This window comes from Nothobranchius furzeri, chromosome 14 (assembly GCF_043380555.1).
Source record: "Nothobranchius furzeri strain GRZ-AD chromosome 14, NfurGRZ-RIMD1, whole genome shotgun sequence".
NCBI classification, from domain to species: Eukaryota; Metazoa; Chordata; class Actinopteri; order Cyprinodontiformes; family Nothobranchiidae; genus Nothobranchius; species Nothobranchius furzeri.
The window spans coordinates 4,181,278-4,208,777 of record NC_091754.1 but is presented as its reverse complement, the minus strand read 5'-3'; the positions used below and the strand labels follow the sequence as shown (position 1 = coordinate 4,208,777).

General features: G+C 43.9%; 1 protein-coding gene across 5 annotated transcripts in view; it reads right to left on the bottom strand.

The window, feature by feature from the left end:
* Positions 1-27,500, bottom strand: part of LOC107372839 (ephrin type-A receptor 6) — a 398,636-nt gene that overhangs the window by 294,768 nt on the left and 76,368 nt on the right. For all 5 annotated transcript variants that reach the window (XR_011516160.1, XR_011516159.1, XM_070543905.1 and 2 more), the window contains one exon: positions 7,874-8,537. Coding sequence is in view for 3 of the 5 variants with exons in the window: in XM_070543905.1 (XP_070400006.1) it covers positions 7,874-8,537 (664 nt within the window). In the remaining 2 variants the exon portion in view is untranslated. The remainder of the gene's footprint in view (positions 1-7,873; positions 8,538-27,500) is intronic.

The following is a 27,500-nucleotide window of genomic DNA, read 5'->3' as shown; positions in this document are numbered from 1 at the left end:
AACGCCTTTTCCTGATCAATAGAAATGATACCTGCATTTACATCATAAAGGTTACAAATGTCAAACACGTCTCTCATTAAAAATAAATTGTCCATTAGTGACTTTCCTGGTATACAGAAGGACTGATCGTCTGGGATCAGTCCTCCGATGAATCCCCGAAGTCTGTTAGATAGGAACTTAGAAAAAATCTTATAGTCTGAACACAACAAGGAGACTGGTCTCCAGTTTTTTAGTTGGGTTAAGTCCCCTTTTTTCGGCAGCAGTGACAGAACGCCCCGCCTACACGATGCAGGAAGTGCTCCTGTCTGAAGTGAGTCTTTAAAAACATCCATCAGGTCCTGCCCCATACTGCTCCAGAAGAATTTGTAGAAGTCAGCAGGTAAACCGTCTATCCCTGGAGATTTACCTGCAGCCATCTGGGAGACTGCCGTTGTTAGCTCCTCCATGGTTATGTCTGTATTTAAGATTTCCTGGTCTGCTGTGGTCAAGGAAGGAAGCCCCAGCAACAGTTCTCTGGCACAGTTCACATCACATGGGGCGGCTTTAAACAGGCTGGTATAGAATCCTACTGCATGTTTCCTCATCTCCACTGGGTCTGTGGATCAATGTCCATCTGGGAGACGAAGGCCAACCATTTGTTTTTTCTGGTTTGAACTCTTTTCCAGGTTAAAAAAGAGGGATGTTGGAGCATCCATGTCCTGTATTGTGGTGAGACGAGCCCGGATCAAGGCCCCTTTGCCCCTCTCTTGCAGGAAATGCCCAAGCTGCTGTCTTTTTTGGTCTAAGGTGTGCTGTTGTTGAATAGTAGAGAGTCTCTAGCACCCTGATGTCCTTCTCTAGATCTGCCAGTCTTTTTTATTTGGATTGTAGACCCCCGCGTGTAATGTTGACAGAAAACTCTAAGTTGTGCCTTCCCTTGCTCCCACCATTCACTGACGGTCTTAAAATCATTCTCTTTGGACCGCCAAGCCTCCCAGAACAGCTTAAAATTGTAGCAAAAGGTAAAATTGTGTAATAACTTTACATTAAAGTGCCAGTAGGATTTTGTCGTCGCAACAAAATGAAGCATCAGTTCGGTTATAACCAAATGACGGTCTGTGAAAATAGCTGGGACTATTTGACAGTACATCACTCTAGAGAGAAAGGTACCAGAGACATAAAATCTGTCTAATCTAGCAGCACTAACCCTTCCACCTGACCTTTTGACCCATGTGTATTCTCTACTTGATGGATTCTTTAATCTCCACACATCCAATAAGTCTGTTTTTGTTAGGATTTTTGGCAAAAGGGTAGAAGACTGAAGATGTGGTTCCTCCCCAGATCAATCTAAAGTAAAATCCGTACAACAGTTCCAGTCTCCGCCCAAAATGGTACATTCATCTAGGGCTGAAACGATTCCTCGGGTACCTCGAATAATTCGAGTACAAAAAATCCTCGAGTCAAATTCTCTGCCTCGAAGCTTCGTTTAATTCATGTTTAATTAATTCATGGCTTTGCAATCGCCCGTGGTCGTGTTTCATCCAGACCGAAATAAGTGACGCACATACACACTGCACTGAATGCACACGCAAGTAGCGAATGCAACTTAACTTTCTCTTAAGCCATGGCGGACAATGTGGACCCCGGTGGAGTGCGAAAAAGACACAACATGCCAAAGGTGTGGGAGCATTTTTCACGTCGTAAGGCGGAAAACGTAGTCCAGTGTAAATACTGTAAAATGGATGTAGCCTACCACAACACCACATCCTTCATGCTGCAGCACCTGACCAGGAAGCATCCACATGTAAATGTCACTTCTGCAGGCGGACTCGGAGCCTCTACAAGATAATGCATTTTAGCCTGTATTTCTATATGTTCTGCAGACACTGTGCGACGTTTTCATTTGTAGCACTCAGTTTCAGCTCACACCGTACGTCTGCTAGCAACACGTCGGACTTAAACTGTGCTAAAAATAACAGTTTTTACAACACGTCGGACTTTTTACGGTGTTGTTATTGATGTCCGTTGTCCCTCAGGATCGCTGCAGGAGGACGCGGGTATTTATGAGCGGCGGAGGAAAATTAATGAAAGAAAGTAAAAGTTCTGTGATCAGTATAATTTGACGTAACCACGGCAAACACGCTTTCGACAATCCTTGTTAGTGTGAGACAAAGAAAGTGTAGAAATTAAAACGGACGTGTGTTAATAGGGAAACAGCTGGCGAGCCATGTCTGCGCATGCGCCGTGAGCGGTTCTGGTTCTGTTTGGGCCGCAGCCGCTCGCATTTGTTTACTGTGAAGTAAAGTTGAAGTGCTGAAGTTTTGAAAACTAATTTTGAATAAAACTTGAAGAATAACTGGCAATTGATTTCTCATTTCAAGAGGTCTTTCATATTTTATAACATGCTATTTGATATAATGGTTTACAAACGCAAAAGAGTAATTTATTAGAGTACTCGATTAATCGGTAAAAGATTCGATAGAGTACTCGATTACAAAAATATTCGATAGCTGCAGCCCTACATTCATCAGCAGTAGCTCAGGTGGTAGAGCGGGCTGCCTCATGATCGGAGGGTCGTGGGTTCGATTCCAGCTCCCGCCAGGGGTATCCTGCTGTTGTGTCCTTGGGCAAGACACTTCACCCAACTTGCCTGTGTTAGTGGTGGTCAGAGGGGCCGACGGCGCCAAATGGCAGCCTCGTCTCTGTCAGACCTCCCCAGGGCGGCTGTGGCTACAAGTAGCTTACCATCACTAGCAGTGTGTGAATGTGAGAGTGTGTGAAAGCGTCTTTGGGGGTCTAGAAAAGCGCTATATAAGTTCAATGCATTATTATTATTATTGCTACTCAACTCCTCCCCAAGTATGTTAAACACCTCTCCCCTCTCTGATCCCTGGTTGGGCGCGTAAACACTAATCAGGTTTATCCTAAATAAAGCCTTCTAGTGTGGCTTTGGCTGCTGACCTTGGTCCACTAGCCCTATTTTTGAAACCTGTAGCGACCAGTCTGGGAAACCGGCTTGACAGTGACCTGCTTCTGGAAAAGCAAATCAGTGCCGTCACCAAAGCCAGTTTTTATCAGTTAAGGAGGATCGCCAAGGTTAAGCGTCTTCTCTCAAGTCATGACTTTGAGACGGTGATTCACACGTTTATTACATCACGTCTAGACTATTGCAACGCACTGTACCTTGGTCTTCCTCAGTCTCACCTCTCCCGTCTTCAAATGGTGCAAAATGCAGCAGCACGCCTATTGACGAGTTCGAGAAAGAGGGAGCACGTTACCCCAATTTTAGCTTCGCTGCACTGGCTGCCTGTGGATTTTAGGGTCCAGTACAAGGTTCTTTTATTGGCTTTTAGAGCTGTACATGGCCTTGCTCCGCAGTATCTGTGTGAGCTTTTAGTTACTCACTCCCCGTCTCGGTCACTGAGGTCAGCCGACCTGTTTCTCCTGGAGGTGCCGAGAGCAAAGAGAAAGCTCAGGGGTGATGGAGCTTTCTCAGCAGCAGCTCCAAGGTTGTGGAATGCACTCCCAATCCAGATTAGGATGGTTTCCTCATCGTCGGGTTTTAAATCGCTTTTAAAGACTCATCTGTTCTCAGTTGCTTTTAACTCAGTTTGAGAAAGCGTCTGTTTTAGTAGCTTTTATGTCAGTTTGATATGTTTGTTTTTGTCATGTTTTTACTTTGTGATGAAATTTTTATCTTGTTTTTAGAATTTTTAGGGAACTTCTGTTTTTTTTTTTTGGCTTGTTAAGCACTTTGGTCAGCTTTTATGCTGTTGTAAAGTGCTTTATACATAAAGTTGACTTGACATAGGACCCTACCCTGCACTACGGTCATTACTGATATAATATTTATCGTCAATTTAGGGGAAATTAAAGTAGCTACACCTGCACGTGTGTTTGTGCCATGATTTAGGAAGCATTGACCTTTCCACCCCAGCCTCCAGTCTAAATGGTTTTTAGCATCACTGTGTGTTTCTCGTAGGAAAATAACATCCAACTTTTTATCTCTAAAGACTTCCTTAATCAAGGCTCTTTTCTGTGGATCCCTCCCCCCATTTATGTTCAAGGATGCAACTCTCATGCCGTTCATACACCAGGAAGATGAGAGAATAGCCCAGATCACAGCAGAAAAAGAGGCACCCAGTGACTCCCATTCATAAGGGTCCTATTTTATAATCTTCCCTTTCTTCCCCACTGTAGTCCACCCTAAACTTTTTTAAGCTCAAAACATGTTTCTTTAAACGGTAACGTTTCTTTTCATCTAAACGATCCAGGCCCACCTCTTTCTGCAGTGTGGCGGCCGACCTGATGAACTTTACCGCATCAGGAACATATTGCTGTACGTCCGTACGGTTCATCCAGAAACTCACTGACCTCCTCCAGAGAGTACAAGCTGTCCTCCAGCAACTCTCTGTCTGCTACCAAAACATTGTCTGAGTCCGAATCACACTCATTAACCACATCATTTACAGAATCGCCATGGCAACCAGCAGCAGGAAGCCCCGCCCCCTCCGCTTCGCTCTCTGGTTCCGCCTGCCTCTGCTCAGGAACCTGTGCATCCTGACAGTCTAGCCGTCCGCTGTTAGTTACTGACTGTATTCCTGCCTTTTGGCCTGCTTCTACCTGATCCTCTAGGCCTTCCTCTGGTAAATGACTGAAGAGGCAGACACCAGTCGGCTGTAGGCCTCCATGTTCCGCCTGTTCTGGCTGCTGCTCCACTGGGTCAGAGCCAGTACCGGCCTTCGTTCCGTCCAGAACTGAAAAACTGTCGGCCATTGTTTCTGTCTCTGCTGCGCCCTCACTCTCTCCCTGCAGGCCACCGGCGGTCACGGCGTCACTCACGGTGACACCGGGCCCGATCCCCGCCTGAAGAGAAGGGAGCGCGGGTTCTGCCCCGGTCTCCACTCCTGGTCCTGCTACATTTTGTCGGTGGGGACAAGCTACACGCTTGTGACCCACACCTCCACACTCAGAACATTTCATCACACCAGAACTAGCATACACCATGTAATACCCTTCCTCATGCTTCACTCTGAATGAGACGTGCAGCATTTGGGATGGAGAGTCTAAGTACATGAACACCTGCCTCCGCAAGGACTGGACATGTCTCAGTTTAGCGTTTTTACACCCCAGGCTCACCGTACGGAATCCACTCGCCATTCTCCCAAAACGCCTGAGCTCCCGCTCCAGAGCAGAGTCAGGAACAAAGGGAGGAACTCCTGACACGGTGATGCGGGTAGACGGTAGCGCTAACGGAGAAAATTGTAAAAACTCACCACTTACATGAATCCCGTTCTGCACAAGCTGCCCCTCCTGCTCCTGACTCGAGAAACACCACGAGCCCTTTGTTCATGCGCGAGGCAAACAGAATGTTTCCATGTCCCACCTGGTCTCCAACCGCCAACAGCACCTGTTCCACCGGAGTGGAGGGCGGAGGCTCGGCTCTCGCCCCGTGTCTCAAAGACAGGGATGGCGTTGCCTGAGACACCATCCCGGCACGGAAGCACCGCAACAAAACCACACACAACCTCCAAACAACAAGGAAAGCAAGGAAAGTTGAAAAAAGTTATCTGAAGAACTTTTCCACCTCCATAAAGCAAACTTTATCCACCACTCTCACGACCCTCACCACCACATCGTGCCGCTCTCAGACAAAACTGCGCGCGAGAGAGAGAGAGAGAGAGAGAGAGAGAGAGACAGAGAGAGAGAGACAGAGAGAGAGAGAGAGAGAGAGACAGAGAGAGAGAGAGAGAGAGAGAGAGAGAGAGAGAGAGAGAGAGAGAGAGAGAGAGCGCTCAGGCGCTCCCACAAGAGAGAGGATGAGCCCAGAAGCGCCTGTTTCAGCACGGATGATTCAGCCAGAGGACAAAGGACTTCAGACAACAGGACTTGGGGCCTGATTTGTGCACATCTCTCCTCTGATTGGCTAACAGCAACACAACACTACCACTGACTCTGTCTGCTCTTCTATGTTGATGTTTTATGTCCACTAATACAAGCCTGGAGGAGTTCTGCTGTGTGTTGTTGTTACCAATGCTAATGGTTAGCTTCTACTAGCTGAGACGTTCGCTGATGTTTCCTGGACGCTAAACCAACAACAGTCTTCCCCGTCGTGAGTCCAGATGGGTGAGTCCATGAATGTTAGTGACAGTGTGACATAGATCTGTCAGGATTTTCTATCCTAGAGTTTCACCGTCTGTTTTCTATCAGAAGCTACTGCAGGAGATAGGTGTAGGAGACTATCTTCACGTTCAGCCTGCATGAAACACTCAGAATGACCCATTAGAATCAGAAATAATGATTAAAAATTATTTCAGTGAACCACACCTTAAAACTGATAAGTATCTGTTTTCATTTAAATGCTCCGTTTGATCATTTGCTTGTCCAGGCCTGTACGCTGCACAGCTGTAAGACTTGTTAGAAGAAGCAGATGTGCAGCAAATCATGTCCTCGAATAAAAAGTCACCAACAGTATCTTGAAATAGATTCCAACGAAAACCCACTTTGCCATCTGCTTCTCCCTGGAATGAGATTTTTCCATGTTTACCGAGATTGTTCTGTCAGAGGTGAATACAGAACACCGGTGAAAACTGTTCACAGAGCGGGGGCATGAGTGGAGGAAGAGTCCGAGTCCAATCACAGCTGCAGATTCACCCTCTCACCCGTGATTGTGATGCAGCTGCAGGAGCAGCTTAGAGGCCTTGCTGACCGGTGTTGCACACCAAATTGTAATCAGCTACATAAAGACATCTGGTTCTGGATGAGAAGAGAAATCCAGGCTTGGAATGTTATGTTGGCTTGTATGGGTCGGGTCTGACATCATAAAGCTCAGAGTATATTTTTCTGATCTCGCTTAAAACAATCACACGTTTGGATCCTGAAATACCAAATTTACACAAACTCTATATGAACTCTGAATCTGACTTCTGTCACAGCTTCAAGATGCTGCTCGCCCTGTAAGTGCATTACACGCCTGTAGATTGGACATCTGTGTGCTGTAGATTACAGACGTGCGTATCTGTCGACCTGACATCGAGCTTTTAGGGGGTTTGAAAAGGAGTCACATTGGACCTTGTTGAAAGTGGCATTCCCAGCGAGTGGTGCTGCCGACGATAACCCAGAGCTCATATCAGAGAGCCGAGGATCAAACCGCTACGGAGCCAGCCGAGGTAATCTGTCACAGCAAGGCAGCGGCTGGGACGGCTGGTGGTCCACCACTGATGTCCAAAACAACAAGGTACCAACATGCATGCCTCGTCACAGGTAAACAAGCTAACCCACACACGTGTTTCTCTATAACGCGTCACAGAACCAAAAAGTCAGCTGAACAACATTTTATAAGTTATGTTTAATAGATGCTCACTGCCTTCGTGCATTCACATTTACTCAGACGCAAACAGGACCTGCAGGAAATCTACCCGACGACAGCAAATTCACTTCTTAGGTCAGTCTAAAGCACTCGGAGGCAGCGGCTATGGGAATAACGGAGGAAGACGAGTGAAAATGGGCAGAATGAGAACAAATGGAAGATTTGCTGAGGATTCATCGAGTTTGAGATCACGGGAAGAAGGTGAGCAGGTCTCTGCAGACTTAAACCACCATCACATGGGTGTGTGTTGTGACAACATTAGTAAAACTCAGACATTTATGTGAAACTGTCCTGCAAATATGTCAGCGTCTTCCTCTCTAGCTCAACTAAAACATGCATCCATGTGTAAATAAAACAGGAAGGACTTGTCTGGACTCCAGAAGCCCAACGTTTAGGCAAAGAAATGAAACTCAGTCGTTGAAAGGATAGATGTTGAAAACGTCAAATGAATGGATGAGTCAATATTGTAAATGATCTAATGTCAAGGGTTGTGTATTTGTAATCCTTACAGGATGAGAAACTCACCCACACACGTGCCGCCAACCTCCTGATACCCGACACTGCAAACACACTTTCCCAGTGGAACCAACCAGGCTCCGTCCACGCCACAGAAGAGTTTGGGGGTTTCCTTTTCTTCAGCATGATCGATGCATGCACCCCTCACCTCCACAAGGGAGGTCGAGTCCACACGAGGGACGGTGTCAGGAAACGAGGCCAGGTTGATCAGAGTGAACGGACATTTCTTGTAGTAGACCCTCACTGAAACCAATGCAATGCAGGCGCCGATGTCCTGGAACGCCAGATAAAAGCCCTTCCTGGATATGGGTCCCACCTCACGCACCTCTGTGTTGAGCTTGAGAATGCGATCTCCCAGATCCATCTGGGTGAAGCTCTCGTCGGCAGCAATGGTGTCGATCTTCGTGAATAGTGGGGGCTTAAACTTGATCCCGTGAGCGTCATCGGTCTCGTGGTAGAACAGGTTGAAGGTCTCTTTGCAGGTTCCAGAAACCCAGGGGATGGAGTTGCAGTCGCGCAAAGTGAAGCGAAGCTCCACGTAGATCCTGTGGGCAGCCTGTCGAGGAATCCAGTTGGAGTGAAGCCAGTTGTTCTGGTTGGGTTCCATCACGTTGCAGACCTGGAAAGTATGGATGGGCCGATTGTGCTCATCCATCACTGTGATGGCGTCCCACTAAAGGAGAAATGACAAGAAGGCGGAGAGCAAGTCAGATGACAGAGGAGAGAAACAGGAGAGAAGAAATGATTGGGAAACGAGTAAATAAAAACATAATTTCTATTTTTTAATTGTGGAAACATTTAATAGAAGTACAGCTTCAAAAGTTAGCCCTAGATTTTATTTTGGTCAAAGTAAAATGATTTTTCCCTGATCTAGGTTGAGTACCTCCTCTCGGTAGGATCTCTGCCTTCAGGTGCCAAGTCATCAGCTCTGCAACTCCTGGGTCACATGATAAGGAGCGCAGCAGCTTTGCAGGGTCATTAGGTTACCTGTCCCCGTGTTGATGGGAGAGAAGTTAATGGGGGTTTTTAGCCTCCCGGTATTGCATTGTTCTCTGGTTTTATTAGAGTGGGGACTTGCTCCAAGGGTGACCCTTAAACCACCAAGCATCCACCTCCAAAAATCAAATTACCTGCCTGGGAATAGGGGCTCTCACATCACTTCGCTCGCTGGGCCTGCTACAAGCTGCACAGGTTGCCTTCGAGTTTCTACACTTCGTATTTAAACTGCTAGGATCATTTCTCTTAGGTGTAATTTCCATTAGGCTGGCTGCAACATTTTAGGGAAACCACAAAACTTAAGTGAACATTAGGTTGAGTCATTGGTCAGATTGGTGTATTGGTGATAATTTTCACACACAAAGGTCCCACTATAAAAAGGCTTGTGGTCTTTAGTGCTAGCATGCCTACCTTGTGTTTACACCACATTTAACACTGAATTCACAAAGCTCTGGTAGGACCACACACACGTCCATTAATTACCAAACACCTATCCGTGACCATCCTTCTGTAATTAAAAGTGAACAGACTTCATCACACGTGCACAGATTTCAAGCTCCCACTTTGAGGTCCAGACAGAAGAGAATGCTGTTCTAATTAACGGACGGGAAGGGGCTCTCTTATTGGCACACGCAATCTAGAGTTGTGGCAGAGCCGAGGGTTCATGTACCGTTTGCCTGATAAGCTCGCACATTTAATAAGCTGTTTTTCACTTAGCTAAATATTAACTCTTGATGAAAGCAGTAACCTAATGTTTGCTTTCACATACTCATTATCCTTTTTAATAACATGTTCTAATTCAATCATCCAAAGACTACAAGCTTTAATCTGCTCTTCCCTCAAGGCGTAATTGTGGAGTTACAGTCAAATTGATTGTGATTAGATGTGAAGTTGTCCATCACGAGCACACAATGTTCTAAAATCTGTTGCTAAAAAAATCCCAAATGTGCTGGTCAGTAACAAACAGCAGCAGCTGACTTAAAGATATCGGCCAGAGGCAAATTTCCTTTGAATGGCATGAGTAAAGAAGTATTAAAACCTCAGATGAAAAAGGTGTTTGGATTTTGACGTCTGGAATTGTAAGAAAATCTGATGTTTGTGACCGGCGCGGGAAAAACAGAAACTAACTTCCGGTCTAAGCCCTGGGCAGCTGGTGACGTTTCACAAGGAGCTCTGCTGAAACAGCTGTAGTAAACAACGCCTGACTCCGCTGTTTCTGCGTTAGCGTTATAGCAGAGAACATTGTGTCATCAGTCAGATGTAGCTTCTGAAGCCTCTGCTAGTCGGTCAGATTTGTTTTTTCTCTGGGATACGGTGAAAGGAACGGATATTGGATTACCGGAGACGTTCACCCGAACTCCGTGACCTGCAGCTGGATATCAGAACCGGAGGTGCAGACATGCTTTGGACCATTTCACTCAGAAAACCCGTTTGGCCCGATTAGGACACCGGGGAGGATTCTGTTTGTCTTCGGAACCAAAATCAGTACAGTTTGTTAATTATTTCATGTCTGTGCTCTACCGGTAGCGTTCAGTTAAGTTCTCAGCTGACTAGCTCCATCATATAGTCCCAACATAATTCAGTCATCTACAGATGAGTAAATTAACGTGTTGCCAGCTTTACCGCTGTGTGTATTTATTGATATAACATCAGAAAATATTTAACAGATTGCTTACTAGAATAAATCTTCCTGATGCTAACTCGCTAGCTCGATCGTTGTTTTCTAATCCAGGATGACACGGAGGTTCTAACGGTCCTATAGGAGGATCTGTTGTTGAAAATGGGGATCATCTTTTAGATGATATCTCTGTGTGTGTGTGTGTGTGTGTGTGTGTGTGTGTCGTAGCTTTCACAAATTACTTGTTCTTTACCGGAGCTAACACGGCTAGTGCTGCAGCAGTCATGCTGACGGGACTCTGGAGTCCAGAAGTACCGGTGCGGTCCGAAATGGATTTATAGAGGTAGGTTATTATTTTAGATCAAACCTATGTTAGTTAAAAATGCGTGTAGAATACGGACACATGGCTCAGCTGTAAACACAATTTTCTGTTTTAATTATGAACACGATAGTAAACAAAATACAGTGATTTACCATGCTAGCAACAGCAACCACCTAGTCTGATGTGTGTGAGTGACGTATGCAAAACACAGTTCTTCACTGCCTGGAGGAGAGAATTTTGATTTTCTATAATGATTTACGACTAAATTCCTTAACAAAATGAAAAAGTGAATCCAGATCATATTTATATAATTGGTAAAATGTAGTTATACTGTATTTCTACAATTTTAATGCTGAGTCTGGTCACTACCTTTAAAAGCTTTGTGATACATCTTCAAGTACAAGTCCTTCAAGCTCTACAGCAAGTTACAACAGCGCCACTGCTTAGAATGGAACCGTATACACTCCGAAGCTTCACACCCACTCGCCAGCTCTGCTCTGTGACTACCTGTGCAGCCAAACTCTCATCCCTCTGAGTCGCCTTGCTAGTTCTACTCGTATTAGGCGTGTTTCCACTGTCAGAGCTTCAGTCCTATCAGCTGTAGTCTCCAAACAAATTCAACCTTTTCAGAACTTTGAAGACGTCAGCATATCGAGGACTGCATCTGCAGTGAGTGACGTCACTGATCAGCGCCAAAAAGCATCCAAAGTAACGTTGAAAGATTTATTATGTTAAAGTACGTCTATTGAATCCACTGGAAGGACTTGGAGAGAGGCGATAGGAAGAAAGCATGAGTTACGTCGTCATGGGGGGATTTCTGCCGCGGCTTTTGGAGTTGGGAATTTAACAGCGATTTTAAAACTGTGCAATTGGTGTTTATTCGCTTGTGCTTCCATTCTGCTTCACAAGCAACTCTTAATTTTAATCAATTGCCAGTTGTTTGACACCATCTGCTGATGTCATTTCCTACTGAATTACAACGAGTCAACGTGAGGTAACCAAAAGTTCCGCTAGCTACTCCACCGCGTCTTTATGCGTGCACACTCCTGTTCAGGTACTCTGAAAGTGGCTCGGCAAACGGCCCAGTTTAGTGGAGACACACGCAGGCCGGAAAGTTCCCGTAAAATCACCTTGATAGTGGATAGTGTTTCCGATAGTGGAAACACGTCTTCTGATAAAATCAAGGCCAGCTTAGCCCACAGATAAACTATTTACAGCATCTGTTTCAAAATTACAAAAAAAACATGTTAACGACTTTAGTTACCATACCGTTTTTATTTCTAAAGCATGTTAAGAGCGTGAGAGCTGTACAATCAAACAGGCTTAAGATACAGCTAAGAAAACAAATTAAAACAATAAAAATGAGCCATCACTGGCCAAAGGCCAAATCATAGAGTGCCTTCAATAGTGACTTGAACGAGTGAGGGCATCCCAAAGTGTGGGGGCCCTCTCCCCCAACGATTTGTACACCCTGGTGGGTGTGCGGAGTAACAGGAGCTCAGGAGGCCTCAGGGTGCGCTCTGGTGCGTAGGGGGTGATCAGGTCTGACAAATAAACCCAAGAATGACCATATAAGGCTTTAAAGAGACATGTCGGGACCTTGAACCTCACCCGAAAGTGAACTGGGAGCCAGTTTATTTGAGCCAGGTCAGCACAGACGGGGTGTCATCGGTTACTGTTTGTTAAAGTCCTGGCAGCTGATTATGTTAGACATTTTTAACTAAATCCTCCATGTCGAGAGGAGCCAGTTGAGGTGGCTCAGGCATCTGGTCAGGATACCTCCTGGACGCCTCCCTGGTGAGGTTTTCCAGGCTCGTCCAACTGAGAGAAGACCCAAGGTAAGACCCAGGACATGTTGGAGGGACTGTGTCTCCTGACTGGCCAGGGAACTCCTTGGGATTCCCGGGGAGGAGCTGACCCAAGTAGCAGGGGGGAGGGAAGTCTGGGCCTCCCTGCTTAGGCTGCTGCCCCCGCGACCAGACTCCGGATAAGCGGCTGAAAATGGATGTTTGTAAAATTCGATAATACTGCACAGCTCTGACGGTCTCCACCTCTCTGGTTGGATAGTTATAGACTGAAACTCTGTTAGTTTCATTTACACATTCAGTTATTGCTAATTGCTGCTTAGCTAATTGGATGTAACATGAATACTGACTTGATGTGAATAATGAGACTGAAACAAGTACGACAAGGTTAAAAATCTACAAAAACAAAGTTGCTGAACTTTCAGTTTAGAATAAAAAAGCTCTTCTTTGCCCTCCGTATGTGAATTTGGCTAGCTGTCAAAATACCTTTCAGCTCCTTGCTGTTTATCTAAACTAATTCCAAGCATGTCTTATAATTCCACTAAGTAATTTAAGAACGAATGAAAAAATACATTTTTTTTAGTTGAACTTGTTTCAGGAAGACAGGTGAGTGCACACGGCAAGGTCAGAGCGCGCTTATCCACTCAAGACATTTTTTATGATGCACAAAGCTGTTTTTGCTGCAGCTAGACTGAAGATTATAAGTAATATATCAGAGGAAATTTTATTGCATTCCTTCTTTAATGCCAAATTTTAACAGTAAAGTATTGGAGGAGAGATGAGATGCATATAAAATGTTGCAGGGCACAAAGTAAGATGAGAGAAATGGAGTGCCAAGATCGGGTGGAGGTTTGAGTTTCATATCCGGTTTTCCTCTAAGGTGGAAGAGAATAACTAAAGTTGAGTTTAAACGAAATAAATGTAAAAGCCAGTGTGGCTAACATCCAGAGGCAGAAGCCTGAGACAGTATTTTCACAATAAATGTCTCAAAGGGGTAAAAACAACCCAGTGAAATAAAACAACACTATTACTCGCAACCTCGACTAAACAGGTTCAGACTGAAAGGCACCCAAGGTGTTTGCAATGGGTGAAATAGCTGTTATGTGATGGAGGCACTTTAACTCATTCACTGCAGTTGATGACTAAAGTCGTCATTAGCATGTTTTTACTGTGTGGGCGTCGGACGAGCCCCCGCACCGTGAGAACAAACATCCCAGCTCTAAAGCCGATCTTCATCCACGTACATCACGTGATCAGGAAGCAGAACATCCATGTGTTAGGAGATCGTTTTGGGCCGCTCCTGTAAAAAAAGTGAGGCACGAACCGGAAAAGCTTCTGCCGATCGCAATTCAACAACGGATTATGAAAGAACGGATAACGCTCGAAACACACGGATTCTTCCTGATGTAAGAGGTGAGTCTCCTCTTTGTTTTGGTTGTTTTGGCATCGACATCATCCTAGCGCGCAACGTTCTGTGACTCTTAAAAAACAGCAAAAACGGTGAGAAACGCTGGCAGCGAATGAGTTAAAAAGGTCACTGCTTCTTTTTCATGCAGTAGCAGTAAATTCAGTTCTTTCAGACTGGCTAACAAAGCAACTGTTTGCATCTTCTGTATATTTCATTGGTCTAAAACGAAACGTTTCAGCAACTACTTCTCATTTTGTGAAGGTTTACAGAGTCTTTATAATCCTCTTAAAGCTGCTATAGCGAGAACAAGCTAGGCTCTGAACACAAACACGGAACACTCGCCCCTTCCCTCAGGTATCTTCTCTGATATGCTTCTGCTGGAACTGGAAACCCGCATTGCCAGAGGAAACCAGACAGCGCTAAACACCAGTCACTGTTTTCTAGGTCCAAATGTCTTCTGTTGTTCGTGACTTCAGATGGTGTTTTTCTTTTGGGACTCTGGTAGTTTGTCCTGAAGCTGTAGCAGCAGGCTGTTTCTCCTCTGATGTTATTGTGCGGAGAACCTCTCACGCCAGTGGGTTTCTGTGGCTTCACACTTTATGTACACTATGTTAGATTGTTGCTAAGAAGCATGAAAACATGTTTGAAGCTCATTTGCTTCCCAAACTTGCCACTGCAGGTTTAAAAACTTTTGTTACACAGCATTTTTTATTTTGTTGAGATGGAACCAAACTTGTTCCTCAAAGTGGAAAACTTCAACCAATGACCTGCTTGGACACGTCCATGCTGTTGAGTCTTAAGATGCATAATTGAAAAACGGACAGAAACTGTGGCTGATGGATTGCAGCCTGAGACCAAGGCATTTATAGTCCATCTCTCTCAGTCCTTTTACTGGACACTTGCCCAAGGCTTCGCCGCTTTTATTAACACTACGACTCCCAGAGCCCTCTTTAAACCTGTACTTTGAACTTCAGTGCCATAACTCGCACTGCCCCCTTTTAATCAAAATTATGCATTTAGAGATGCTAAACTTTCCCCTTTAGATGAACATAAAGGCGTAAAATACTCGTATTTATCACAGCGTGAGACTAACATCCTCATGCATGATTAACAGCAGTACAGGTTCATGATCAGTACGTCTAAAGGACAAGCAATGACTACTAGTAAAGTCTTGGAAATGGCTGAAATTTAAATGTTAAAGAGCAAGTAATGCCTAAATTAACTTTTTTGTGCTGGTAACCTGTATAGATGAGTGTCTAATGGTGCTGTACACATGTGTAATCATTAGTATGGTAGTTTAGTGCAACTAACTCTAAATTTAATATTTCAGCCCCAAACCATAATTCTATCTCCATCTTCAGGTTAAAACTCTGCTCCACATTCATGTAGAACTAGCTGTGGCTGAGGACTTAACTGAAAAATGTGACGTCAGCAAATTACTACGTGGCTGGATTCCATATGAGGCAGCCGCACCTCCACCTGGCTCAGCCACCTGGCACGTTGGCGCTTGGAGCCCCTCGCCTCCGTGAAACAAATGCCCTCCTCTCTTTTTTCATCTAATGATCACATTAACAGGAAACCCTCCAGAATGCTGCAGACTCTGGGTCTGCTCTTCTCGGGAGCGGTAAGTCTACTGTGCATGTGTGATTGCTTGCACGCCCTCGTTGACTCGTTTTTAGACTGAGAAACTCTGAAATCACACAGGGGCGGGGTGTGTGTGTGTGTGGGGGGGGGGGGGGGGGGGGACACGCATCTTTCAGAAGCGTTTTCCTAACAGGAAGTGTGGATGAAATACGTCTCCACCCATAACTTGACTCACACTTGAAATTACTTCAGCTCTCGTCATGGAGGTAAGAAATCCTCTCCAGGCGAGCTGAGCATGCGCTGACGGCCGATCACCGGATACACGGCAGCGTTTGAAGCTGATGGCAGCTCGTTAACAAACATCCACAAACAATTAAGACACATTTTCGCCTAATTTATTTACTGACAACGCAAAAAATAATCTGGTAAGTATAACTCACTCAATCTGGAGGTAAGTGAATAAAATTTAGAAAGTTTACTAAATTATATTGACGAAGTTTTTGAGTTATTCGTCATGGGTCCGAAGAAATCAGCGGCTGAGGCTGAAACACCTGCTGGGACCAAGAGGAGCCGTCCTCAGGACTCGCCTGAGGCCTCATCTCCCCGGAAGGACGTATTAGAATTATTAGATTCTATTGATAAACGTTTTCTGGGATTTGAGGGGCGTCTTCATCTGCTCGAGGTTCTGCACCAGGAGTTTCAGAACCTCCGAACATCTCTGGAGTTCAGCCAGGAGCAGGTTGAGCGGCTCGCTGCTGAGAACGCGTCTGCGGGAGTCTGTTTCTTCCCTGGAAGAGGGAATGACGCGGATCACCCAGGACAACAAGACTCTGAAGGAGACGGTTTTGGACCTTCAGGCCCGTAGCACGAGGGATAATCTGGTGTTCGCAGGTCTGCCAGAGCAGACGGAAGGGGCGGAGAACTGCGAGCAAACAATCAAGAACTTTCTCCAGACCCAAATGAAGATACCCGAAGAAACGGTAAAAAACATCACATTTCACCGGGTACATCGCCTTGAAGCTAGACGAGTGGACAGCAGAAGACCTCGTCCCATCGTGGCTAAATTTGAACATTTTAAGCAGAAGGATCTTGTTAAAAGTCACGGAAGAGAGCTCAAAGGGAAAGATTTCAGCGTAAATGACCAGTTCCCGAAGGAAATCCTGGATCGGCGCCGAGGACGTTGTCGCCCTCTGCTGCCCGCGGATAAACGGAGAAGGAAGTGACGCCACCATCAGCGCCAGCCTGAGGAAGTCTGCAGCCGCAAACGAAACGTAGCGACAAAACAGGTAACGAAACTGTTTCTGTGTTTTAAAAAGAACGACAGCATGGACTTAGAACCACGACACAGCATGAACACACCTAAGATGGTCGCTGATTTGTTTTTGTATTGTTTTTGTATGTCAGAAATGTATATTTGAGAATGTGGAGATGTTATATTGGTTTCACTGGTAAAAATAAATAATTGAAATGAGTATATATTTGTTTTTGTTAAGTTGCCTAATAACTATGCACAGTAATAGTCACCTGCACACACAGATATCCCCCTAAAACAGCTAAAACTACAAACAAACTACAAACTACTTCCAAAAACATTCAGCTTTGATATTAATGAGTTGTTTGGGTTCATTGGTAACATGGTTGTTGTTCAATAATAAAATTATTCCTCAAAAATACAACTTGCCTAACAATTCTGCACTCCCTGTATATCTAATGACAGAATATCACTGATCTCTAACAGACAGCAAACCGACATGGCATAGAGCCAAGTGACCGACCCGTAACCCGTAACTGTGGACAGTTATAGAACCCTAGAAGATGCTGTATCAACACATTTAACACACACACACACACACACACACACACACACACACACACACACACACACACACACACCATACTATTCAAACTGCAATGTAATCAAGTGTTTGTGAAATCTTATGAAACGCTTTAGAGACCGATCAAAACCCCAGAGCCAGTAAATATGTTTAAGGGCGTTTAGAGTCAGGAGCACAGTTTTGGAATAAAACTGATTCAAACTTTTCTCACATCTCAGTAAAACATAGAATCAGCGCTGATAGGATGAAAGGTAAACATGATACCCTCTTTGGGTTTAATGATCTTCACCAGGGCCAGGCTGGCATCTCCAGTAATCGCTGGGCGGGAGGCGGGGGACACTAGGACTGGTTTCCAGTCCATCACAGGGACACACAGTCTCCCATTAACCCAACATGCACATCTTTGTTCTGCAGGAGGGAACCGGAGTGCTCTAAGAAAATTCACACATGCATGGATAAAATAAGGATTCAAACCTGCAACCTTCTCACTGCCAGACCATCTGGCCCACCACGCAGCTCTTTGGTGGTGTCCATCCAAAAACACGAGCCTGTGCACAACTCCAAGGATTTGTTTCAATTTCCACTTTGACATTCAGCAAACTTAAAGGTAAGACCGACATTCTGGAAAATAGGAATGATTTTTGTTTGTAGATAATAAATGAGCAGATGCCAGTCTGGCCGGCGTTACCTGATAAGGCTGCATGTGGGTCTCAAAACTATTTCAGCGAGGATGAACAAATGTCCAACGGGACCTGAACAGGGCATTAACTCAGCCCAAAGTAAGTCACAGGTGTTTATCTGGGCCGTCGGGACTCAATCTGAATAAATGTATGAATTTCAAAATGTCATGTTGCCTCCCCCGTTTTACATAAAGCAAGATTTGATTCGACCCCCCCCCCCCCCCCCCCCCCCACACACACACACACACACTTGGATGCAGGTGTGTTCTTGCCTAGTCTGCTGAGACTTCTAGGAATTTAAGCAAAGATGAAGTCTGGAACATTTTCATCCAGTCAACCGTGTTTATTTCAACCTTTCCTTCTACTTCCTGTTTGTCGTTTTGGGTTTAATTTGCATCTGCCAAACATTTTTGTGCAAAGATCGGCATTCCCAACACGTCGTCTGTAAAGTTGTGTAACAGAAGACAGAACACAGCGTTTGGCACTTTCCGGATAAGGGAATTGTTTGTTTATGTGGGAATTTGATCCTTTGATGATATTCTCTTTCCTTATGTCACCTTTTAACTAATCTGCATTCAATCGGCACATAGCAGCATTTCTAAAGGCTTAGTTTAGATTTGCACAAAATTGAACAGATTTTTTAAATGGTCTGCATTCCTTTGATGGGATGATTAAAGCAGACGAACAGCCGTGCTGCCCCAGGTTGTTTCTGACCTAAATTATACATCCCACCCAGAAACGTCACCAACGCCGTTAGCCTGTTAGCACAAACGGATGTCAACAACACAGAAGATATGGCTGACATCACAGGCAAGACAGCTTTATCTGCGCAGCACATTTCATACACAGAGGCAATTCAATGTGCTTTCCATTAGCAACAACAGCACAACGATTCAAATAAGGTGACAACACTATTAAAATACACAAATGAATTCAAATAAAAAGACAAAGGTAAAGGGTAGCAGTTACAGTGCACCATCAGAAACATTCATTCAAAGGCTGATGAATACATGAAGGTTACCAGAGTTGGGGCACATCTGAGGTCATGATGAGCAGCATAGCAGCTAAAAGCAGCTTCACCCAAGTTTACAAAGGATCTGTAGCATGCTGGACAAAGTATGCAACTCAGATAATGAGACTGATGTATTTGGTGACCTCAATATTGATTGAAGTTTCAAAAATTGTTCCTTAAAAAATAAGTTATGTTCAATTACTGACATGTAATTTGGTACAAGTCGTAACAAAACCAACAAGAATTGTTGTAAGCGCGGTCGTGATAGCAACTGTTTCAGGTATAGACTTACTAAAACAACATCGCAGTGCTCTGAGGCTATGTCAGTGTGTGTGGGCTGTAGTGACCATGATTTAATTATGATTGATAGAAGAACTAAAGTCCCTAAATCTGGACAGAAAATAATGAAAAAACGTATTTTTAGGGATTTTAATGAATTTAGTTTTTGTGAGGATATCAGAAATGTTGATTGGGCACAGGTACTAAAGATCAAAGATACGGATAAAGCATTGGAGAGTTTTACAAACTTAATGATGCCAATTATAGATAAACATGCACCAGTAAGAAAAATGACAGTGAGGAATGTTGTAGAGCCCTGCACGGGCCTAAAATCTGAGCCCGTGTCAGGCCCGGCCCGAGGGGGTGGAGCCCCAGCCCGACCCGGTCCGAAAAGGTTTTCAGGATTCTCTGGCCCGACCCGAGCCTGACTTTTTTTTAACCAACTAAATGAAAACAAAGTGCGTCAATCCTGACCAATGTGTTAAAGACGTGCAGGATCCGATCCATTTGTTTTTCCCTCATTTACCGTCACGGAGATAACGGCGCACTGGCTCTGGTGTTAATCAAGTTAAAATTGATCTCTTTCCAACAATTTTCACAAGAAAACAGAACAGTTAAAAGCAGGGCTTGTGTTGTGTTGACCGGATAGTTCCCGTATTTGACCGTTTATTTTGACGTAGAAAGAATAGAAAGAATTACCCCGACGCATGCAGACGAACTGACCTTTTATTCTACGCACATCGCAGATGTAGCTGAATCACTCAAGAAAAGATTCCCATCTGAACATCTGAGCTGGACACCGCTCAGCGCAGCTCGCTGTCAGCGCATATGTGCACAGCGAGCTGAAGATGTGGAGAGGGGCTTGGAGCGCGTCGCAGAACCAGAGCGCATGCGGGAAGGTTCCTCCCACTGAAGTGAGAGTTTTCCAAACCCTGTCTCTCAGAGAGACTTGTCACTTAGAAAATGCTCCCTGATTATGAAACTTTGGCTGAATAGTGCTTGTTCCTGTCTCCAATGTGGCGACACATCCAGGAGCCGTCTGAGGAGAAGCCCAGAATCTCTTCAGCTCAGAAGCGCCGATATGATTACGCACAAGCGTGACGCATCAACCCGGTCTCACAGTTAGACTGGGTTGGACTTGTTCAGGTTTACGCAGACAATCTTTACATAGAATTGACTTACAGATATAAAATTAATTCAGTAAAATATAAAGCATTTTATTTAAATATCCATTCATTATTTTACAAGCACAGAGAGCCGCATCAGATGGATGGAAGAGCCGCGGGTTGTGACATGTTTTCTCCAGGACCAGAGAGGACGCAAACTCAATACATCTCTTTTATTGTGAGGCAAGGATTTCTCCGAGTTTTGCGGTTGCGGGCGGGAGTAGACATGCACACTGCAGGTGCAGGCGGGAGTTTAACGCCGGGGACACACCGGCCGCGGAAACGCCGCGAAGCGCCGAGAAGCGAATCGCTCACAAAATTCGGCCGCTGCTCGCCGCTCCTCAGTTCAGATCAGACGCGCCCCAGTCGAGGCGCGCCTCGGCTCAGCTGTAGTTTTTCTTTTAAAACACTTGGTGTCCTCAATTTCCTCTCTGCCTTTTCTCAGCTGTTTTCCTCTACGTGTGCGAGCGTGCGTGTGTGTGTGCGCGTGTGTGTGTGTGTGTGTGTGTGTGTGTGTGTGTGTGTGTGTGTGTGTGTGTGTGAACCTATGGTATGAGTTGTTTCTTTTTTCTTGTTACTTTTTATTTTGAGTTTGACATTGTACAACTTGGTTCAACAACCCTGACGTTAAGCAGGACAATCACAAAAGCAAAAAGAAACAAATAAATAAATTAATTATTTTTGAATAAACAAACAAACAAAGGAGAGAAAAAAAATTCTGTAAAGAATAGAGATGCAATCGTTTAGTTTCATCGCTAAGATTAAGTTTTCCACGTTGACATCAGAGTAGACAACAGGCCCAACAACAACCCACTACGTCACATTACTAAGTATTGCTCGACACACTCCCATCTATCCCGGAACCGATCCACCTTCATTTGCAGTATGGACGTCATCTTTTCCATTACGTATATTTGTTTAATTCTCTCTTTCCATTCCTTTATAGTTGGGGAGTTCACCTCCTTCTATTTTACTGTTATAATTTTCTTTGCAGCCAATAATAGAATATGGGCGATATAACTTTGGTCTAAGTTTAATATTTTGTTTGATGTAGCCCCCAACAGATAGAACAAAGGATGTGAAGGTAGCTCCTTTCCCAGAATTTTCTCCAACTCTTCCTTTATGTCTTTCCAATATTTAAGAATAACTGGACAGTTCCAGAATATATGAGCGTGGTCCCCCACCTCCCCACAGTTCCTCCAGCAAAGTGGGGACAGGTCATCTTTTGCAAACCCTGACACAACTAGGGGGGTAAAAAAGTACCTAGTTTTTATCTGCCAATCAAATTCCTTCCACATTTGGCTGTTGATCCCCCTATGAGTTTGTCTACATACATCTTCCCACTGTTCATCTTCGATTAGTATATTTAATTCTAGTTCCCATTTCTCCTTTATATATTTCGTGTTATGTGTAGAGCCAAGAAAGAAGCTTCTATATAGATTAGTAACATAGCCTTTTACTTGGGATTTTTTTCCTATGCGTGAAATAAAATATTGTTCTATTGCATTTGGCTGTTTATAAAGTCTTTCTTTCTCTCTATGATTCATGATATAATGCCTTATCTGAAAATATTTATACATGTCGTTCATGGGGGGATCGAATTGTTCCCTAATTTGCGAGAATGTTTTAAGCTCCGTTTCTCCAAACAACTGGTCCAGAATTATAAGACCCTTATTAGCCCATTTTTTAAACCCCGAGTCTAATTTGGATGGGGGGAACCCGATGCTATCCAGTATTGGCATGGCCCGGGAAATAGAACCCTTGTCATTCAGCATTTTCTTTACTTCCCTCCAGACCCTCAGAGTATGTTTTATGATTATGTTGTCCACTTTTAATTTCTGGATATCTTTTGGGTTAAGGAATGGTAAAGCTGTCAGTTCCGTAGCTTTAATTTCGCCCTGCCCTATCTGGTTCCATATTAGGTCACTATCTCCCTCCAGCCAGTGAACTATCGCTGTTAATTGGGCTGCCCAGTAATAATATTTCAAGTTAGGCACTGCTAGTCCCCCTTTCTCTTTTGGCAGCTGAAGTGTCTTAAGTCTTACCCTTGGTTTTTTATGTTGCCATATAAATTGAGAGATCATTTTGTTCAGAGTCTTAAATATTGGAGCGGGGATTCTTATGGGAATGGATTGGAACAAAAAGAGAAAGCGTGGTAGAACATTCATCTTAATTGTCTCAATTCTGCCAAATAGAGATAGAGGGAGAATCCTCCATCGAGTCAGGTCAGCCTTGACCTGCTTGATTAGTCTGGTGTAATTTGCTTCAAACAGAGCTGTAGGTTGGGGTGTCAGCACTATCCCTAGGTATCTAAGCCCTTTATTAGTCCTATGAAAGCATACCGTTTTATTTAGTTCTTTTGGCCAGTCCCCCATAACCATCATTACTTCTGATTTATTTTGATTAATTTTATATCCTGAGATTTCTGCATATGTATCTAGATTGTTAAGCAATGCTGGTACTGATGTTTTTGGATTTTTTATAAAAAGTAAAATATCATCTGCAAACAAAGCAATTTTGTGGACTGTCCCTTCTCCATCTCTTATTCCCTGAATCAACTTGTTCTGGCGGATTATCTCTGCCAGTGGTTCGATACTCAAGGCAAAAAGTACAGGTGATAACGAATCTCCCTGCCTCACCCCTCTTTCTACCTTAAAAAATTTTGAACAATAACCATTTATTCTTACTGTTGATTTTGGGTTTTTATATAAAACATTGAACCAATCTACAAACTTTTTCCCAAAGCCCATTTCCAAAAGAGTATATTTTATGTGTATGCGTGTGTGTGTGTGTGTGTGTGTGTGTGTGTGTGTGAACCTATGGTATGAGTTGTTTCTGCCAGTTGAATCTCTTGGAACCCGCTCCAATTCTGCAGCTGTATCCTAGCAGTTTCTTCCTAAATGGGTACGTAAATAATCATGTTTTTCGGGGGTCGTACGGCTCCTTGTGTTTCTCAACTTCCATAGTTAATTTAAAGTCATCCATCTTAATTGCTTGCCTCAGACTTTCTACCTCTCTGTCCTGTTTGCTCCGGTGAAAAGACACCCAAAACCACACACCCCTTCACGTGGTCACACACACACACACAAGTTCGATGTGTGTGCGTGTTCGTGTGGTTTTTCTGCAGTGTCTGATTACGAACACATTTGACTATTGCGGAATTTTATTTTGAAATGCTTTATTTTGTTAACTTTACCGGCCTGCCTCTTATGTCTAGGTTTGACTTCCTGCCAGAATTGACGCAATTCACCCACGGCTCGCGAAAAAAATAGAGCCGACGCCGAAATGATCGCTGCACGGCGCGGGCTGGGGCGCCGGCGCGAGGCGATTCGCGGCACTTCGGCGGCCCATGTGGTCTATAGAATAGCTTAACGAGGGCGCCGAATGAAGGCGGCCCCATTTTCGCGGCGCTTCCGCGGCCGGTGTGTCCCCGGCGTAACGTTGCAGTTGCAGGCGGTAATGGTCAGAAATTCAGCGGGAGCGGGATGAAGAAAACAGTCCGGCGCAGGGCTCTACTGCTGCGTTTGTGTTTCAATTTTTTTAGTGAATTCGATTAAAAATAAAGGCGCCCGGCCCGTGTCCGAGGTAACCACACAGTCATTGGCCCGAAGCCCGGCCCGAGGGCCTAGGGCTTCAGTGCAGGGCTCTAGAATGTTGCATCACCATGGTTAGATGGTGGATTAAAAGAATATGAGGAAAAGGGATAATATTAAGGCAGAAGCAATCACATCAGGTGATGATTTAGTATGGGAAAGGTACGAGAGATTAAGGAAATATGTAAAAAAAAATTGAATAGAATGAAAAAGAGGGAATGTGCGAATGTAAAAGCGGATAGATAGAAAATATGGAACACATTAAATGAGGTTACTGGAAGAAAACCTAAGCTGTTACTAATATTCTTAGAAGTGGGCGATTCATTCCTGAGTAAACCTGTTGATTTAGCAAATCATTGAAGTGATTATTTCAATAATAAGGTGCAAAAATTACAAAATGATATGAGTGTAGGGTTCAGAGGGGATTTAACGGGTGAAATTATTAAAAATAAAATGGGTAGTAAATCATGTCCATTTATATTTAAACTAGTAACAGTTGCATGTTGTCGTTCTTTTTTAAAACACAGAAACGGTTTTGTTACCTGTTTTTGACGCTACGTTTCGCCGACGGCTGCCGGCTTCTTCAGGCTGACGCTGAAGTGGCGCGTCACTTCACGTAGCGTCAAAAACAGGTAACAAAGCCGTTTCTGTTTTAAAAAAGAACGACAACATGGAATTAGAAATAACGCACAGCAAGAACACACCTAAGATAGTAACCGTTGATATGGTGAATAAGTGTATACAGAAAATGAAGGTAAGACCTGCAGGGATAGATGTAAAGCTATTGCAATTAGTGGAGATGAGATTGCAGTTCCTGTGTGTCACATTATTAACGAGTTTGGAAGAATGGAAGTGGACCATGGAGCTGGAATATTGCAAAAATTGTTCCGCTTCCCAAAAATAATGAGCACTTTTCTGGAAAAGATAGCAGGCCGGTGAGTATTTAGCCAATTTTAAAGAAATTAATAGAAAAAATAGTTTTTGATCAAATAAATCTGTATTTTGATACAAATGAGTTGTACTCCACATATCAGCATGCGATGGACTGGCTCTCTGTCCAGGATGTACCCCGCCTGATTCAATTTAAGTATAAGGGAAATGCCCATAGAGCAAGTAGGGGCAGCACTGGGGCAGCAGTAGCTCAGGTGGTAGAGCGGGTTGCCTCATGATCGGAGGGTCATGGGTTCGACTCCAGCTCCCGCCAGGGGTATCCTGCTGTTGTGTCCTTGGGCAAGGCACTTCACCCAGCTTGCCTGTGTTAGTGGTGGTCAGAGGGGTCGACGGCGCCAAATGGCAGCCTCGCCTCTGTCAGACCTCCCCAGGGCGGCTGTGGCTACAAGTAGCTTACCATCACTAGCAGTGTGTGAATGTGAGAGTGTGTGAAAGTGTCTTTGGGGGTCTAGAAAAGCGCTGTATAAGTTCAATGCATTATTATTATTATTATTAAAAGAAGTTAGGTTGCTTGGTCTAATAACTGATGAAAAGCTCAGCTGGAGTAGTCAAGTGAGACAGATTAATTAAAAAAAGAACATGGCAATGGTTAGAAATGGTAAAAAATGTATTCCATATTTAAGTAGAAAATTATTGGTTGAATCAGTTATGTGTCACTCTGACTATTGTGCAGTAATTTGGGTTGCTCCTATGGAAGCTAACTTAAACAAACTACAGGTAGCACAAAGTAAGGCAGCTCAGTTGGTTCTGAGCTGTTCTAGAGAGAGAGAGAGCGGTGAGGAAATGCATACTGAACTGGCATGGATGTGTGTAAGTGTAACGGAGTTAAAGATACGTCTGAAAAAAAAAACATGCACTTACCAGTTCTTAATTATTATTTTAAGTGTGAATTTGATCATTTTTGTTGTATTTTATTTTGAAAACCCAGAAACCGGATCTCATTCTAACGGTTAGAAGCTGCTAAGGCTACCGCTCCTCACAGCGCGCGCTTGCACTGTGAGGTTAAGTTCGGTAATGAAAGGCTCTGGCATTTTATGGTTTCTGGTGTGAATGTTGTTACATAAGTTGTACATGTCCATGTGTATAGGTTTATATCGATGCTAGGATGTTTCTGTGTAACCGAAACAAAAGGGTGGTTGCTGTTAAACAGTGTTTCTGCCGTGTTCATGCTCTTTGGCAGTAAGCTTTTGTCAGCCCTATAGCGGTTGCTGCACATAACAGGAAATGTGTTTGGATTTACTGTTTTTCTGTGGTTTTTGTAATATTGTTTTACATGGCAGGAGCTACAATAGCTGGTCCCATCAGAAGACACCTGTTGAGTGTTTTATGTCTTCTGCAGGTACGTGAGCTTGTTAACAGTCATTTTGTCTGTAAAGCACAAGCAAGTGAAAGGGTAGTGAGCTACCGTTAATTTGTCCACTAGAGGGAAATGATTAGCCAGTGATACTTCTGTTATCCTGTTATTTTGTTTTATACAGTTGGGAAACGTATTTTTATAAGTCATAACATTTCTTTTTGTATGCAAGTACGGTGGGACAGACTGTGAAATGGGAGAAATTATTGTTTTCCATCTTTTCTTTATTGAGAAGGAAATTGTAAGTCTGTCAAACACAGCGCGCGCTTGCACTGTGAGGGAGCTACGGTTGCTGGCACCTGTTGAGTGTGTTTTATGTCTTCTGCAGATTAAACCGTGAACGGCCAACCTTTCTGAGCGTCTGTGATTCATGAAGAAAGGAAGCGTAACATAAGGAGTAGATTAAAGTATTTACTTATAAAATTTATTAGGAATATTATAAATACACAAACATCAGATATTGTTTTTTAATCTGCTGACATTCTTTAAGGATGTTCACCATCATGCTACAAGTCAAGCTGATGGTTGTTTCATGTTGCCAGCTAGTCAAAATGTGTAAAACGTTTATGAATGATGAAAGTCTTCTAATAGCTTGTTACAAATCAGTAAATGCATTTGGTCCTCACGGGCTCCCGTAGAAGGAAACATCAGGTCTAATATGGCGTTGCCCAGTGACTTAGACCTGCTCCCATGTATTTTAGACCCAACTTATATAGTTCTGTTACAAAGCTGCCAACATTTTCAGCAACTGGCATCATTTGCTGCACTTTCAACAACATTTCTATGAATATTTCCAGAGATTAATGGTAAAAACTACACATGGTGTCTTTAAGACTGACTAAGCTGCAGTTGCTTCACAGCTTTTTGGGAAGATCAGCCAAAATACCATTGCAATAGTCCAGCCCGTTGGAGATGAACACATGAATATGTTTCTCTAGGTCCGGTCTGGACACGAGACCGCTGAGTCATGCTATTTGATGAGTAAACACGGATCCAGTTATGGCCTTAATGGGACCAGTGAAGCTCAGCTCTG